This window comes from Lutjanus erythropterus, chromosome 6 (genome assembly GCF_056507025.1).
Source record: "Lutjanus erythropterus isolate fLutEry1 chromosome 6, fLutEry1.hap2, whole genome shotgun sequence".
Classification (NCBI taxonomy): domain Eukaryota; kingdom Metazoa; phylum Chordata; class Actinopteri; order Lutjaniformes; family Lutjanidae; genus Lutjanus; species Lutjanus erythropterus.
In genome coordinates this window covers 27,728,496-27,745,070 of record NC_139322.1, presented here as the reverse complement: position 1 = coordinate 27,745,070, position 16,575 = coordinate 27,728,496, and the positions used below count along the sequence as shown (strand labels likewise).

Genomic DNA, 16,575 nt, shown 5'->3' with positions numbered 1-16,575 from the left:
AGCAAACTACAATATAAAAAAAATGCATAAAAACATTATAAAACATTATTTCACAACTCTTGAATGAAAACCAGAAAAGAGACAATGTTTAAATAAATGACAGTGTACAAGAGCAAAGGTATTAGCATCACTTCCTGTAGTGATCTGTCTGTAGCAGCACATTTTTACTGGAAGCTACTTGTACTGTAGTTGCATTTCTTCTGGATGTCAAAAAGCCACTAACAAGATGTACACACAATAACTTTAGGCTGAAGTAAATGACAGGAGATTTAATCCCGTTTAAAAAACTGCTACTGACAAAAGTTCAAAGTTACATTGTGTCTCATGTTAGAACGAACTATGTGCTCTCATGCCTGATGCTGCTCCACCCTCTACTCCTACTAAATTAAAGGGAGTATATGCAGTCTACATCCAATATACATGCATTTGTTTTTGAGCATCTTACGTGACTTATACCAATGACTTAAACAATGACTAAAGATTATGAGCAATGCATTTTGCATTATATTTAAATTAACTTTAACTTATATTCTCACATTGTGACTCTTACACTACTACTGGCTTATTGTTTTGGTATATTTTTGAATGAGACCTTGGAAGTACTGTTGTGTGTTTTTTTGGGCTTGAAAAATGATGATGTAACATTTTGGGAGGAAATACCACAACAGAAAGGAGTAGAGACTTGAGAGTATTGCCAGAGCATTAAGAGTTTGAATATGTTTGCCACGGTAAAGCATGTACTCAGTGGCAAAAATGATCCAGGTGAGGATCAGTACAAGCAGGCAGAAGGTTATTGCTTTGGCCTCATTGTAATTTTTTGGGAGGTCTTTTCCCATGTAGGAGAAAGTGAAGCAAAGGAAGCACAAAAATAAAAGTAAAGCCACAGAACCAGAAGAAGCTTCAACATTAATGTCACAGCTAAGTATGATTTTGTCTGGGTACCAAACTGTTTCATTGTAGGGCTTGGGTGGAGCATAAGAATAGCTGATAACAAGCAAGAGTGCCTGAGTAACAAAAGCCACAGTGATGACCAGCCATTGTACATGATATTTCATCCACCAACTGTGGAGCTTGGGGAACTTGGCGGCTATTTTGAAAATGCAAACAATTTGAAAAGAACGCACAACAAAACATGCTAGACAGACAGTGTAGAACAGAAGAAATGGCAAGAACCTTAAAATACAAAAGGAAATTGTTGGTTTATCAAAGTAAAAGAACACACTAAGACTGCATAGACTGAGGCAGCCCAAAATTAGGAAGCACATTGGTCCCCCAGCAGATCTGACTACAGGTGTGTTGTAGTTGATGGCAAAGAGGACAGACATGGCTAGTGTGAGACCCACCAAGGCAGAGGCCCCCACCATGATCACTATAGCCCCAAAATCTGTGAATGGGATGTACTCCACCGCTCGCAGATTGCATGATGTACTTCCTTGTGTAGACCATTCTGTCTCCTTACAGTTGATGCATTTGTAGGCATCCTCTGTTTTAGACAAAAGAAGGACAGATTGTCAGTGAAGTTAGGGTTATCTTTTGAAAAATACAGCGGAAGAAACAGTGTTACAGTTTTAATCTTCTATACTGCATGTTTTGTAAGATGATGAAGGTGTCCTCTCTTTTACATTATAAAGGGACATGAAGATTGTCAGTAGACAGATTGTCAGTAAATTGACATCTCTGTGTGGGAAATAGCTGTGTCCACTGAACACAAAGTGACTATGAAACCCTCTTAGCCCTTAAAATAGTCTAAAATGAGAGGCCAGAATGGCAGAAATGCTTCTATTCATATTCCTCCTCTCATGTATCATATAATAATATACCTGTGCTGTTGATATAAGTTCCATTCCGACAGATTTGACAATTGAAACAGCATTTGTGGATTCCATTTTGTTTTTTTACATATCCTACAGGACATTCTCTTGAACATAGTGATGTAGGCACCTGTACAAGACAATTATTTAGAATTAAACAACATTTAAGCGAAGCAAAGAAAATACTGTGAAATATGGAGGGAAACAGTAGGCAGGTCACATACACTAAATTCAATGTTTATATTTGACAGCATGATTTGTAAAATGTAAAAATGCTATTAGACATTGAAAATAATATCTTTGGACATCTAAAATTACACCATGAACAATGACCATCTGTTTATTTTCTTGATGATGTGTGATAATTTCTTTACACATACACATCTATGTAGAAGGAGGGATAAACACAACAAAGCAAAAACTTTTAATTACCATATACTGTTGTAAGTCTTGACATGCTGCATTATACCACACATATTTATGAAAAAACAACTTACGTCTCCCTTTGTGTGCCACTGAATTTTGGTTCTGTTGATGAAAAAATTTACCCTTGGGTAAAAATAATAAAAGCCGATCTCCTCTGCATCACCATTGTGGTTCCAGAAAACTATAGAATAAGAGCCAAACTTGGGGTCACCATTCTCGTCAAACTGAATACTTCGATTTAAAAGTGTAAAGTTTGACTTCTTCAGCTCTGCTAGAACCTGATGTGAGTACAGAAAGTTAAGATGACAGTTATTTCTTTTGATTTCAGACTAATAAAATTAGATTGTTAAAACATGGCTACATTGTAGACTTTTCTTTTTTCTTGATTTGAGGTATGATAAACTTGATAAACTATTTGTTTACCTACCATATGTGGGTACACTGTAGTATCACCATTACATCTGCCAGCTCCACAGTGCAAGGCATTGTGCAAGGCATGAGCAATAGCATATACAGCAGAATAAACAGGAAAAGAGAAAGATGGGTCGATAGTTAAGATATCCTCTGCACTCAGACTACTGCAGTTGCAAACCTGATTACAAAACATCTGTTGTTCTGCATTTTCACAATGAGTCGGGCGTTTGGCAGAATAGATAAAATCATTGAAACCAGGTATTTCCACTACTGGCTGAGACACCCCAAGTACAGTTCCAATATTTTTGATTCCTTCCTCCTTGGGGAGCCTTTGGTTTAAGGACCAGGTGTCCCCTGCTATCCACACCTTGTTTGTGATATTCAGTTGTATTGCTGAATCAATGAGTTCTTCAGCAGTCAGTTTTGTGGTGAAAACAACAATGACACGTATCTTCTGTGCCTCTATCTGTTTGAATATTTGGGAAGGATTGGTATTGATGTTGATGCCTTTGGTGTACGCTAGGCATATGTCAGTGTCCTTAATTGTCTTTATGAACATTTCAAGGCCATCTTTGCCAAAATCATTATCACTGTTAAGGAAAGCAACCCATCGCCAGTTGAAGTGCAGAATAATCTTAACAATAACTTCAATTATGTCTTTATTGGAATGCACTGTTCGTAGGAAAGAAGGGTATTTCGCTTTCTCTGAAAAGGCAGAAGCAGCAGCTCCATAGCTGACCTGATAAGAGTAATAGAAAAATTGTCAAGTATAAAACAGTTTGAATTCCTGAAAAAATTGACAGGTTTTATAACAGGGAGGAAATGTTAAAACACAAAAGTTGGCAAACTTACCACAGGAATGAGATCCATCATGAACAGCGGGGCTACAGTCAGGGTGTCAGTGCTTGAAAAAGGGCCGACCAGCGCTACCACTTTGGACAGATTCTTGTGTGGGTCACCCCAAGGATCAATCAACCCATCGACTGAGATGAGTTTCAAAATTCCTGGGAAATTCTGTGTATCTGAGCAGTGGTCAAATATTTCGTAACCGAGAGATACATTCGGCAGGAGGTTGGTAGAGTTGTTTATTTCTTCTACAGTGAATCTCATTAACTGAAACCTCCGATAACTTGACAGAATGAAGAACTGGCTATGAACGGAGAAAGAACAACAGGACAATATGACTGCATTTCAGTTAGGCCAATATTACTAGTCAGATTTAATGTTATAACACCTTTCATAATGTACTAATTCCCTGGCTTGAGTTGGGGCGGTGGGATATGGGGTTGGCGGTGGGGGGGTGTTAGTAAGAAATGGCTATATATGTGAAGCTTAACAAAATGAACCAGGATGATACAATTACAATTTCATTCTGCTTGCACAGTGACGATTGAGTTCTTGGATCTGTTGACCTTGCATCTGAGGTAAAGTTTATCAGTATTCCAAAAGGGTACACTAAGTTACACAAAGAGTTTGTAATTAGTTTCAACTTGAGAAATTACTTACTATGAAACTCACCTGGAGCAGCTGATGGCTTCTGGTCTGTCACGATAGGAAAAGGCAGTGTCGTGATGAATATCGAAAAGTCCACCTAACAAATAATCTCCCTCCAGTTGAAACTCTGATGCTGAGACAGTGCATTGACTAAAAGCATGTGAAAGGCATTTAAGTAGACATAGAAAAGCAAGACAGTGTTTCATTGTTGTAGTTGCCATTTACCAGCCTGATGTGATCCCTAATTGTATTAGCTTCTACCTTTAATAAGCAATGTGATGCGCATAACAGCAACTCCCCAGAGTTAATTTCCATGCACCTAGGAATACATGACTCCAGATTATCACAAATGCATATGTACAAATACTGTAAATGGTTGGAAGAGAATACACAAATAAGTATGTAAAATACACAAATAAGTATGCAAAACATATCTAAGATGCACACACTCGGTATGATGATTACATACAGAAAACAGCCTTTCCACTGTTTGATGAACCCTTGCGGAAGACTGTCTAAAACAAATGGAAAGTTAATTGTTAAGATAGCAAAGCTGACATCATTTTTTGATTGTTCACATGATATGCGTGACTGGGAAACCATTTATTCATTCATTCGCAGACCAGAAAAATTATCTTTCGAATTCAATGTGAAGGGCTGAGGGATACTTTATAGCAAGATATATATAAGAGGGCTCCTCTACAGTTCACAGTTATCTCCCTCCTGGGTGTAGATATTTTTCTTGCAGACATGGATTGATCAATAGATGGATGGATGGATGAATGGATCCATTAAATAAAAGTTTTGCTACAGAGACGATCCATGGATGACAGGGATGAATTAAAGATGAAGTACAGATGAGGTTGCAAGGTCATATGGGGCCACAGGCAAATACACACAAATGAATTAATTAATTCAACCAAGTATCTTTGGTTTATTCTAAATTGCTGCATCCTCTTACAAATAAGCTCGGCATGACTTAAGCTTTGACCACACGGGTCATTTGAAAGGAGATCATTTGCAATCACTCTGTGGATGAATCTCCTCATTCTGTTTGGTAGGACCGGATGAGCCCTCATCTGCAGGAAAGATAGGTTATAGAGTGATGTCTTGTATAACTAAAACAATTAATGGAAGCCAAGTAACTACTTGGTGCACAGCAGTAATTGCTGTGAAATGTTTGCCCGTTTATTCCAAAAGATCACTTATAGTGCAGTGACATTTTGTTTCCCCGTATGCTCAGATAAAGTTTGACTTTCAAGATGTAGTGCTTTTTTCTTTGTCTGTGTACATCCATCTCAACCTTTAAATACAGAATACCTATTCCTTCCTCTGCCTGACTGATCAATAGTGTTGGACAATCTGATTGCCACCTTCCCACTTGCATTCATTATGCACTGATACCACTTTATCAGTTGCTGATACACCAAAAAATGTCCAGTGTTCAAAAAATGAATGACAGCTTCAACTAAAAGAATAGAAGACTGTGTAATTGTTTATGGGGAATACAGTCATAAAGCTGTAATGTTATATTATGAACATTTAGGTCTCTTGGGATTGTCTTTGGTGGAGTTAAGGCGCCAACATGGTCAGTGTCTTCATGATTCAAAATTAAGGTACAGAGACATAACTCATCCAAAACAAACACACAGAGAATAGTTACACATCTCTTTCTATGACAAATGGTCAAATCAAATGGTTTGGGGTGATTTTATGCAACTCATTCTTCAAAAGACATCCTTCTAAGACCATTTAAGGCTAAACCTTTGCTGAAGTGGTTTTACATAATTGGGCACAGGGAAACAAAATCTAATGCACCTCTCTCTGAAACAACACAGTTCTTTTGTTGTAAATTAAACCTTAGCAGTGGTGACATTTTTATACTTATCTTATTAAATATTTACAGTGCATAGTTTATAGTATGTAGTTAGTAAACTAGATTATTGAATGAGTTTATTACATAGTAAGAAGAGAAGCAGGTATACAGCATGTTCTTTTATGGACTGACATAAAAGACAATTAAAAACAATAAACTCACATCACAGTAAGAGAATAATCACATTATATTTTCAAATATGGAGACTTCATGGGTCCATAAAGATACAGAAAAACAATGATACAGGCACTGAGAAACAAAAGTTAATATCATGAAATGAATGAATAAATGAATCTGTACATCTGCACAAAACCATTCCATATTCCAATATCTTACACAAGTAGCTTATACACTCCATCTTATCTTTTTTATTGAATCACATTACCTGTTGTCCTACATGTGAATATCTAAATTAGTGCAGGGTTCAACAGAGTTAACTTTATGTGAGTTACCAGTGAATGAAAACATTTTAAAATGTATGTTAAAAGTATAATGTACATTGAATTTAACTGTATATAAGTCTTAATATATATGTCTGCAACATTTTCTTTGATTTAGTTATCCAAGTGCAAAGGTCAGTCTTATCACAGCAGTTTTTTTCTCCTGCTTGAGTACATTTGTGATCTGGTAGTGTTCATGAACATTTTGTTTTTAATTATTTGATTTAAAAGAAATGCATGACAATTCATGTAATAGTTGATGAGATAGTTTAATGTGGATGAAATTGTGGACCAACTGACCCACCGACAGACTGACCAACAGGCTGACATGGCATTCCTAGAGCCATGCTACTGTAATTTATAAGATGATAAGATAATAATGATAATGATAATAACTTTATTTATATATCACCTTTTAAAAACAGAGTTTAAAAGTTCAAAGTGCTTTGACAGACAAAGTTAAAGAGCAATATACCCAGCAGGCAATGTGACAACACAAGGCTAAAACAATGAGGACAAACACAAGCAAGACAGAATCTAAAATTGAAGTAGGCACTAAAACACAGTTAAATTAAGACAGAACAGGAAAACAAGCCACAGGATTGGACAACTTTATTGACATGACGGTGGAAGTTGAGGTCAAAATCGAAGGTTATTCCAAGATTTCTAGTGGTGGATTTGATGTCAGCAGACAGAGGACCAAGGCTTTTTTGAATGAAACTGATGGAGTTTGGTGGACCCAACAGTATGATCTGTGATTTTGAATTGTTGAGCTGAAGAAAGTTCTGTGTCTTACAACGGTTGATATTGTTTGGACAGTCTAGGACAGCAGCTAGGCTTCTTGGGTCATCCAGCCTCAGTGGGAGGTATGTCTGCATGTCGTCCATGTAGCAATAGAAAGACACGTTATGAGGGTGGATGGAAGTATATGAATAAAAAATAAAATTGGACATAAAATTGAACCCTGCACTACACCACAAGTAATCTGCATTTTGGAAGACATGTAATTACCTATGATGACCACAAAGGGTCTTTCTAAAGGATAGGAATAAAACCAACTAAGTGCAGTGTCCCTGTTGCCAACCCAGGTTCTAAGATGATCAGTTAAAATGCCATTATCTAAAATGTCAAAGGCTGCACTTAGGTGTAAAAGAATTAAAACTGTGCTCTCTACCCTGTCATCTGCTAAAAGCAGGTCATTGTTTACTTTGAGGAGGGCAGTTTTTATATTATGTAAAGCTCTAAAACCTGATTAAAATTTCTCAAAGAGATTGTTATGACACATAAAAGATAAAAGCTGAGTTGAAACCACTTTTTCTAAATCTTTTGGTAAAAACAAAAATTTAGAAATCGATCTAAAATTGTTACAAACAGAAGGATCATTTTTGGATTTCTTTAAACAGCATGTTTAAAAGAAGATCTAAAAATGCCTTTTGCTGATGACCTGTCAATAATTAATAAAATAAAACACTGCGTCTAATTGTGTTGATACCCTCCTTGATAAATTTTGTTGGAATGACATCATGACTGTACATAATTGATTTCATGTAGGAAATTATTTCAGATAAAAACAACAGTGAAACTGATTAAAAATAGCTAAAATTACTATGAATTTCCCTTCTGGCATGTAAAACACAGTCTGGGTGGGTGATTTGTTGCCTTATAATCTTGATCTTATGAGTAAAAAAAAGGTCAGTGTTATTCTGGTAGTATGAATATTCCCTGACTTTTCTTGTATCACAACCAACAGGTCATTTATCCAGTCAAATATCTCAACATCTACTGGGTGAATTGGCCGAAAAATGTGATTTTTTTGTACAGGCACTCATAGCTTCCAGAGCATGTATCCTTACACAACCTTACCACACTTGTGGTTTTGAGTAAAATGTCTAATAACTATTAAACGGATTGCTGAAATTTGGTTCAGGCATCCGCGTTACTTGATCCTTTATAACCTTCAAGCAACTTTCTTACAACTTCAAAGGCACTGCCGGGCCTAAAAGTACAGTCTCACAGAGCTAATAGCAGGGCTGTAGACTCTTAGTCTTGTGAAGTGTGAATCTTGTGAAGAGGCTCTGAGTAGGATGAAGAACCATCAATCAGCCCCGAAACAACACTATTTAAATGTAATCAGTACATATTGTTACAGCTATTTTCAAGATGTTTATTGATGCATCTCTCAGTAAAATAACTGAATAATCAATGTAAAATATCAGTAACAAGATTAATTAACAAAAAACAAAAACACTCAGATTTAAACTGCTCTGTACTTTTTAAACAATCTACTCTGATATATTTATGTGGACCACATTTGTACTGTTTACCACATGTATAGTCATTCCACCACTGCCCTGCTACAACATGTTTAGGTTACAACAAAACAAAGACACAAATATAAAACTGCTATGTAATTTCTTTTTGACCATTCTCACTAACTGCCAAAGTCTTTTTAATGAAATTTGTGGTAATGCTTTAGATTACAGCCTGCATAATTACTCCGGAGTTACTGTGTAATTTTTTTTAAATACACTGTGCTACGTAAGGTGAAATTAGGGGGTATTAATTCAGGATTTTCTAAAGCATTTATAGTGCACTTATTTTTAAACTACTGGGTACCTATTCCATTATTATAGGGTAAGTATGATCTACTGAGCTATGATCTGGACATTTGTGTATTTGTCTATTAGTATGATCAGTAACACTAGATTACAGCCTGCATGTCCTGTAATTACTGTGCAACTATATGTAACAATGTGAGAAGCATCTGTCTCATTTAGTGAAAAAATAAAAATACATGAAAAATAAAATGATGTGAAATGAACAACAGTATAAATTCTCTCCAAACTCATCACAAACATCCCTATAATTGTTCAGTAGATCATACTTACCCTATAATAATAGAATAGGTACCCAGTAAAAAAAGTACAATACATAAAATATTTGTAAAATCCCAAACTGTCACTCCCTTATTCCATCTTGTTACTCAGTACCTACATATTGGTAGGTTCTGTCCTAGTACAGCATTATTTAAAAAAAATTAAACCATAACTGTGGAGATATTACGCAGTATGTTGCGGGTTGTTGGCTGTATACAAAGCTGCTACTGGCTAATTGTTTTGGTATAATTCTGAATGAGACCTTGGAAGTACTGTTGTGTGTTTTTGTATGATTGAAAAATGATGATGTAACATTTTGGGAGGAAATACCACAACAGAAAAGAGTAGAGACTGGAGAGTATTGCCAGAGAGTTCAGAGTTTGGATATGCTTGTCACGGTAAAGCATGTATACAGTGGCAAAGATGATCCAGGTGAAGATCAGCAGCAGAAGGCAGAAGGTTATTGCTTTGGCCTCATTGTAATTTTTTGGGAGGTCTTTTCCCATGTAGGAGAAAATGAAGCAAAGGGAGCACAACAATAAAAGTAAAACCACTGAAGCAGAGGATGCTTTAAGATTAATGTCGCAGCCAAGTATGATTTTGTGTGGGTGCCAGACTGTATCACTGTAGAGCTTAGGTGGGTCAATAGAATAGCCAATAACAAGTAAGAGTGCCTGAGTAACAAAAGCCACAGTGATGACCAGCCATTGTCCGTGATATTTCATCCACCAACTGTGGAGCTTGGGGAACTTGGCGGCTATTTTGAAAATGCAAACAATTTGAAAAGAACGCACCACAAAACATGCTAGACAGACAGTGTAGAACAGAAGAAATGGCAAGAACCTTAAAATACAAAAGGAAATTGTTGGTTTATCAAAGTAAAAGAACACACTAAGACTGCATAGACTGAGGCAGCCCAAAATTAGGAAGCACATTGGTCCCCCAGCAGATCTGACTACAGGTGTGTTGTAGTTGATGGCAAAGAGGACAGACATGGCTAGTGTGAGACCCACAAAGGCCCAGGTCCCAACCATAATCAGTATAGCCCCACTGTCTGTGAATGGGATGTACTCCACCTCTCGCAGATTGCATGATGTACTTCCTTGTGTAGACCATTCTGTCTCCTTACAGTCGATGCATTTGTAGGCATCCTCTGTTTTATTAAAAAAAAAAAGGTCAGATTGTCAATAAAGTTAGGGTCAACTTTTGAAAAATCCTCCATGTGTAGTTTAGGAAACAGTGTGAGACGTTTAATCTGTGATTGTCTATGTTCGTGTAAGATGAGCTTTTACTTCATTTCATATGGATGGAAGCCCATATAGCTGCGTACAATCAACATAAACTCAGAGTTAAACTCTATTACCTGTAAAAATGGCTCTCATGTATAATAATATACCTGTGCTGTTGATGTAAGTTCCATTTGGACAGATCTCACAATTGAAACAGCATTTGTGGGTTCCAGCTTGCTTCTTTACATATCCCACAGAACATTCTCGGGAACATAATGCAGAAGGCACCTGTACAAGGCAATTATTTAATAGAAAATAAATTTTGGTGCAAGATTACCTTAAGAGAAATAGCAATAATTATGCTTATAAAATGTAATCAACATTGAGTATTAAATCTATATATCCCTGCAAATGACATCATTAATATCATCCTTGATGTTCCCGATTTTGTGTTTTGCTCTTAACGTATTTTTGTGCACATGTGCACTCATCCACACACACACACACACACACACACACACACACACACACACACACACACACACATCTCTACATTTGTAAACCAACCTATACTGTGTAAATTCTTGGTAGGAAAAAACAACTCACTTCTCCATTTGTGTGCCACTGAATTTTGCTGTCGTTCATGAAAAAATCGATTGATGGGCGAAAATTATAGAAGCCGACCTCCTCTGCATCACCACTGTGGTTCCAGAAAACTATAGAATAGGATCCATATTTGGGGTCACCATTCTCATCAAACTCAATACTCCGGTTTAAAAGTCTAAAGTTTGACTTCTTCAGCTCTGTCAGAACCTGATGTGGATAAACAAAGATTAAAGAGGTTTAAAAAAAAAGTGTTCCTTGCCATGTGATGCCCCCCCTTTAGAGGTTGTCTCTGAAATCTAACTAACTGAAAATTAATTGAACTAACTTTGTAACCAAGACATCTCACAGAGACAGAACACTGCTGAATTTAAAGTATTGTTCCTTTGTTTACATCTCTTATATGATAATAACACAAACCAATATTTTGTGTTGTGATCAGTCACTTTCAAATAGGTAAAATAATGTTGTCAGATCCATAAATGGCTAAGAATCAGACATGTGAGAAAATGATATTGTGATGTAGCATGGGATCACTGGAATTGCTTCATTATTAAACAACCACCATTGCCAGTGAAAATCATATCTGACATGACTCAGGCAGAAATCATGTTTACAGATGAGGTAATAGTAAGGTTTGTTCACATTTGTTACATTTATTCACATTTATTGACTTCCTCCCCAACTCGCTTATGTATCCCGTATTTTCCTGTAAGTTATAGCAACTAGTGGCTAATAAGAAACGCATTGTTGCTTTGAATAAATTATAGATTTCTCTGGGTTTGAGCATTGCTCACAACATTGGGATAATGTGAGCAGACAAATGTTACAAATTATAGCTTTAAATTAATGTACACATTATCTGTATTCTTACCATGTATGGATACACTGTAGTATTGCCATTACATCTGCCAGCTCCACATTGCAAGACATGGTGTAAGGCATGAGCGATGGCGTATACAGCAGAATAAACAGGAAAAGAGAAAGATGGGTCTGCATCAATGACATCCTGTGCACTCTGGTCACTGCAGTTGCAAACCTGATTGCAAAACATCTCTTGTTCTGCATTTTCACAGTGATTCTGGGTTTTGGACGCATAGATAAAATCATTGAAACCAGGTATTTTCACTACTGGCATAGCAACTCCAAGTACAGTTCCAATATTTTTGATTCCTTCCTCCTTGGGAATCTGCTTGTTTAAGGACCATGCATCTCCTGCTATCCACACCTTGTTTTTAATATTCAGTCGTATTGCTGACTTAATGAGAGCCTCAGCAGTCCACTCAGCAGCAAAAACAATAATGACACGAATCTTCTGTGCCTCTATCTGTTTGAATACTTGGGAGTAATCTGTTTCATGATTGAGTCCTTTGGTGTACGCCAGGCAGATCTCAGTGTCCTTAATCATGTTTATGAATAATGTCTGTCCATCATTGCCGTAATCATCATCGATGTTAAGAAAAGCAACCCAGCGCCAGTTGAAGTGCTGCACAATGTTAACAATCACTTCTATGACGTCTTTATTGGGGTGCACAGTTCGTAGGAAAGAGGGAAAATTCCGTTTTCTTGAAAAGACAGAACTAGCAGCTCCATAACTGACCTGTTAAAAGACAAATTGTCATTATTTTCAGTGACAAAGTTAAAAGGTTGACATAAAACTGTTTTTATCACTTCAAGATGTTAAAAAACAATAGTTGGAATACTTACCATAGGAATGAGATCCATCATAAAGAGTGGAGCTACAGTCCGTGTCTCAGTGCTTGTATAAGTGCCGACCAACGCTATCAATTTGGACAGATTCCTGTGTGGTTCAGCCCAAGGTTCAATCAAGCCATTGACTGAGATGAGTTTCAGAATACCTGGGAAATTCTGAATATCTGAACAGTGGTCGAATATGTTGTAGCCAAGAGATACATTCGGCAGGAGGTTGGTAGAGTTATTGATTTCCTCTACAGCAAATCTCATCAACTGAAACCTCCGATAACTTGACAGAATGAAGGGTTTACTGTGGACAGAGGAAGGACAGTAGAGTGGAAGAATTAGTTTCATTGTTACTGTTTGTGAAGACTGTACAGACGTGGATATCAAAAAGAGGATCTCATAAGAGAGGGACTGAGGTCAGTAATGCAGACTTGTTGTCTTTCAACTCTGATGACAGAGCAACAAAATAAATCAGTTTGGGGCCAAATGTGCATCTAACTGTCACTAATTTACTTTTTCATTATACAATACTGGGTTGCACGAGTTACAATCCATTCATGCTACACATAGAAAATATATACAGATAATTAGATTTAGAAACAACTATCATAGGATAAAACAAAGTAAATTAAGTTGTGGTCACACGACCTGCAACAGTTACGTCTGTCTAATCTGGCTTGATGGCGGAAAGATGCCGTGTGCATTGTTGATTGTGCTCTTATTCCAAACCTCATGCTTCCTTTTCCAGTGCTCAAAAATGTATTCCTTTCATAGGTAATACATGTTTTAACAACAAAGCTAAAAAAAAGTAACAGACCGAAACAGAAGTATAGTAAAGTTTGAGGGAGCTACCGTCTGCAGCATCTGTATGCACAGCTGTTTACCTCATATTTATATTGTGCTCACCATTGACCTGAAGTGTTAGGCAAATCTTAAATGTATAATAATTTGATACAGTTTGTCGGGTTTAGAACTCACCTGGAGCAGTCAATGGCTTCTGGTCTGTCATGATAGTCAAGGGCACTGACATGATGAATATCAAAAAGGCCGCCTATCAAATAATCTCCTTCCAGCTGAAACTCTGAGGCTGAGATGGTGCATTGAGGCAAGGCATCTAGAAAAGTTCCCAGGAGACACAGAGAAGTAAGAAAATGTATCATTATTGTATTCTCCATTTACCAAGCTAATGTGAACTCAAAATGGATTAGCCTCTGCCTTTAGATACTTAAGAGACGCTGGTGATGGCTAAGCCTCATTTCCATGAATTTGAGAGTATATGAGATATATAACTATAAATGGTTGAGAGAGAATACACAAATCAGTATGCAAAAAGCAACTGCTGCTGCAGAGTCCTTGGTATGTGGGCCCACAATGTTTAGCAATCATCACAACATCATCATAGAAATATAATTATTCTTGAGAACTATCATGTACTAACAAAAGTCCTGACATTCAAAAAAAGTTGGCATCTGTTACAAGGTTTAATAACCAAAAGGACGATCTTTTAAAATATAATTTCAGCATAACTGAAGAGTAAAAATCAAAACCGCTCAACTGTTTGTTTTAACATTTGGATTTTAATGTGGTTTCCACGTCTCTGTAGTTAAATAGCAGGCCAGGTTTATACAAATAAAGCGAATAGTGGCCATGATTGGTTTTAGATCAATCTGAAGAGAACACTACACTGCTACTACACACTAGTACAATACTACACAACAGAAAACAGCAACATGGAAAGTTAGATATTAAGACAGCTCAAGATGATCACAGTTAGCAAGTAGTCCCTCATCCTGAAGTAATGAGGTGCTACTTAACTACAGTATGACAAATCACTTTACTTAAGTTGGCAAAAAAGAATAACTAATGATTTAGTCATTAACAGGGGTGAGACCAAGTTATTGTTTTCTAAGTCACAAGCAAGTCCTAAGTCTTTGCACTCAAGTCCCTAGTCAAGACTGACAAGTACGAAGTGCTAAACTTTAAGTTTTGAGTCATGAACAAGTCATACTGTGCTCTTCTTTGTGCAACTTCAAATGTCAAACAAAGTTGGAAGTTGTAGCATCTCCATCTGCAATTTATATTTCTTTTCAAAGGGAGCTCAGTAATACAACAGTAGTTCTTCCTGGGTCTCTCATGCAGCTTGATTGGATACTGCTGGATCGGTTCAAGCAGATTGATGAAATTAAGTGTTGAATCATTGTGAATGATTTATTTTTACTTAAAAAAAAGCTGCCGTAAAACAACTTAATAATTATCACATGGGTACTTGGGGACCTGTACTTGTACATGGATACTGTGGTGTTTGCTGATAACAATTTGGTTTGACAGTTTTGTCAATGTAATTTTTAAAATATGACCACATAGAACTGAATGGGATATTGTTTTGAGTTTAGCATCTAATTATTAAAAATGCTGCACTGAAAGAACAATAAAGATATATATGCCTATGCATTTGAATGCACCACAAAGTCCACTGTGGTATCGGTATCTATATAAAGGCACTGGTATTAGTACTGAGAGTGTAATTTTTTTAAACGATTCATCAAAGATCTTATGGAATGGCTAGAGGAGTGCTAGTTACATGTGTCCCATAAAACAGGCAGCCAGGGAGGGTTTAATGGTTATCTAACTTACTTTAGCCACAAATAAACTCATCAGGAAACTTTGTAAATATTGGTACTGTTCATCCACTGAGCCTTGTTCTGTCACCCACTAACATCAGCTAACAGTTATGCTTAGCTGCTTTAGCAAGAAGTAAACTAAAGCCATCTGTCCATTAGGAAAGTTCAGTAATTAAAGAACTGAGCCAGAGATCTACAAAACAACATTTTTGTCATAGTTGTATTTTGTGAGGTCACAGTGACCTTTGGCCACCATAATTTAATGAGTTCATCCTTGTGTTCAAGTGGATACAAATGCCAAATTTGAAGAAATTCCCTCCAAACTATGGCTGTACAATTAATCTTAATATTGTTGATATTGCAATATGGCCAAGGTACACATCACATTTTCTTTTAAAAAGTACAAATGTGTGAGAAAACAGCATTATAATGAAGCAGTGTAGTGCTACAGAGATGCCCTGACCTAAAACTCTTGATCTTCAGATGAAAGAAAATGTTGGCTTGGTACAGATACCATCAAATGTCATATCATCACAATTATAATAGTTTTGTTTTGTTTTTTCCAGTAAAAAGATTGAGTGGGATGGATGTGAGGTCACAGTGACTCTGACCTTTGAGCACCCAAATTTAATTAGTTCGTCCTGGAGTCCAAGTGGTCATTTGAGCAAAGTTTGAAGAAATTCCCTGAAGGTGTTCTTGAGATATCACGCTCAAAAGCTGAAGAAATAATGCCTCTGGCCTCTGGGGTGGAGATATTAAAAAGGATTTTCAAGGCTGGTCAGAAACTGAGAATGACAGAGGTCCTTCAGCAAACAGTACTGGATGTGCACAAAACAAATTAGGCTGATCTGTCCTGTAGTATGTAAGATTAGCTGTGGACAAGCACCAGGTCTTGGACACACACACGCACACACATGTATTGCATGATCCCCTCCAAGCCTGGCAGAGAAAAAAATGTAGAAAAACATAAGCTGAAATGAATTTTGACTAAATGACTAATCTGACTTATTTATCAAAATTGACAAAAGATTGTTGGCGACATATATACCTTAATGCAGTGGTTCTCAAACTTTTTCTCTCATGC

At 36.8% G+C, this 16,575-nt stretch overlaps 2 protein-coding genes across 2 annotated transcripts; both read right to left on the bottom strand.

Moving 5' to 3' along the window:
* Nucleotides 1-473: 473 nt before the first annotated feature.
* Nucleotides 474-4,382, bottom strand: LOC146325441 (taste receptor type 1 member 1-like). Its single transcript, XM_084721485.1, has 6 exons — nucleotides 4,170-4,382; nucleotides 3,504-3,801; nucleotides 2,665-3,390; nucleotides 2,309-2,515; nucleotides 1,821-1,941; nucleotides 474-1,483 (listed from the first exon to the last, which is right to left on the bottom strand). The coding sequence occupies exons 1-6, from the start codon at nucleotides 4,364-4,366 to the stop codon at nucleotides 555-557; spliced, it is 2,478 nt and encodes an 825-aa protein (XP_084577611.1). The 5' UTR covers nucleotides 4,367-4,382; the 3' UTR covers nucleotides 474-554.
* Nucleotides 4,383-9,496: 5,114 nt separating this feature from the next.
* LOC146325440 (taste receptor type 1 member 1-like) lies at nucleotides 9,497-13,149 on the bottom strand. The gene is made up of 5 exons (XM_084721483.1): nucleotides 12,877-13,149; nucleotides 12,044-12,769; nucleotides 11,173-11,379; nucleotides 10,734-10,854; nucleotides 9,497-10,490 (listed from the first exon to the last, which is right to left on the bottom strand). Exons 1-5 carry the CDS (start codon nucleotides 13,132-13,134, stop codon nucleotides 9,562-9,564), a joined length of 2,241 nt encoding a protein of 746 aa, XP_084577609.1. The 5' UTR covers nucleotides 13,135-13,149; the 3' UTR covers nucleotides 9,497-9,561.
* Nucleotides 13,150-16,575: the final 3,426 nt, after the last annotated feature.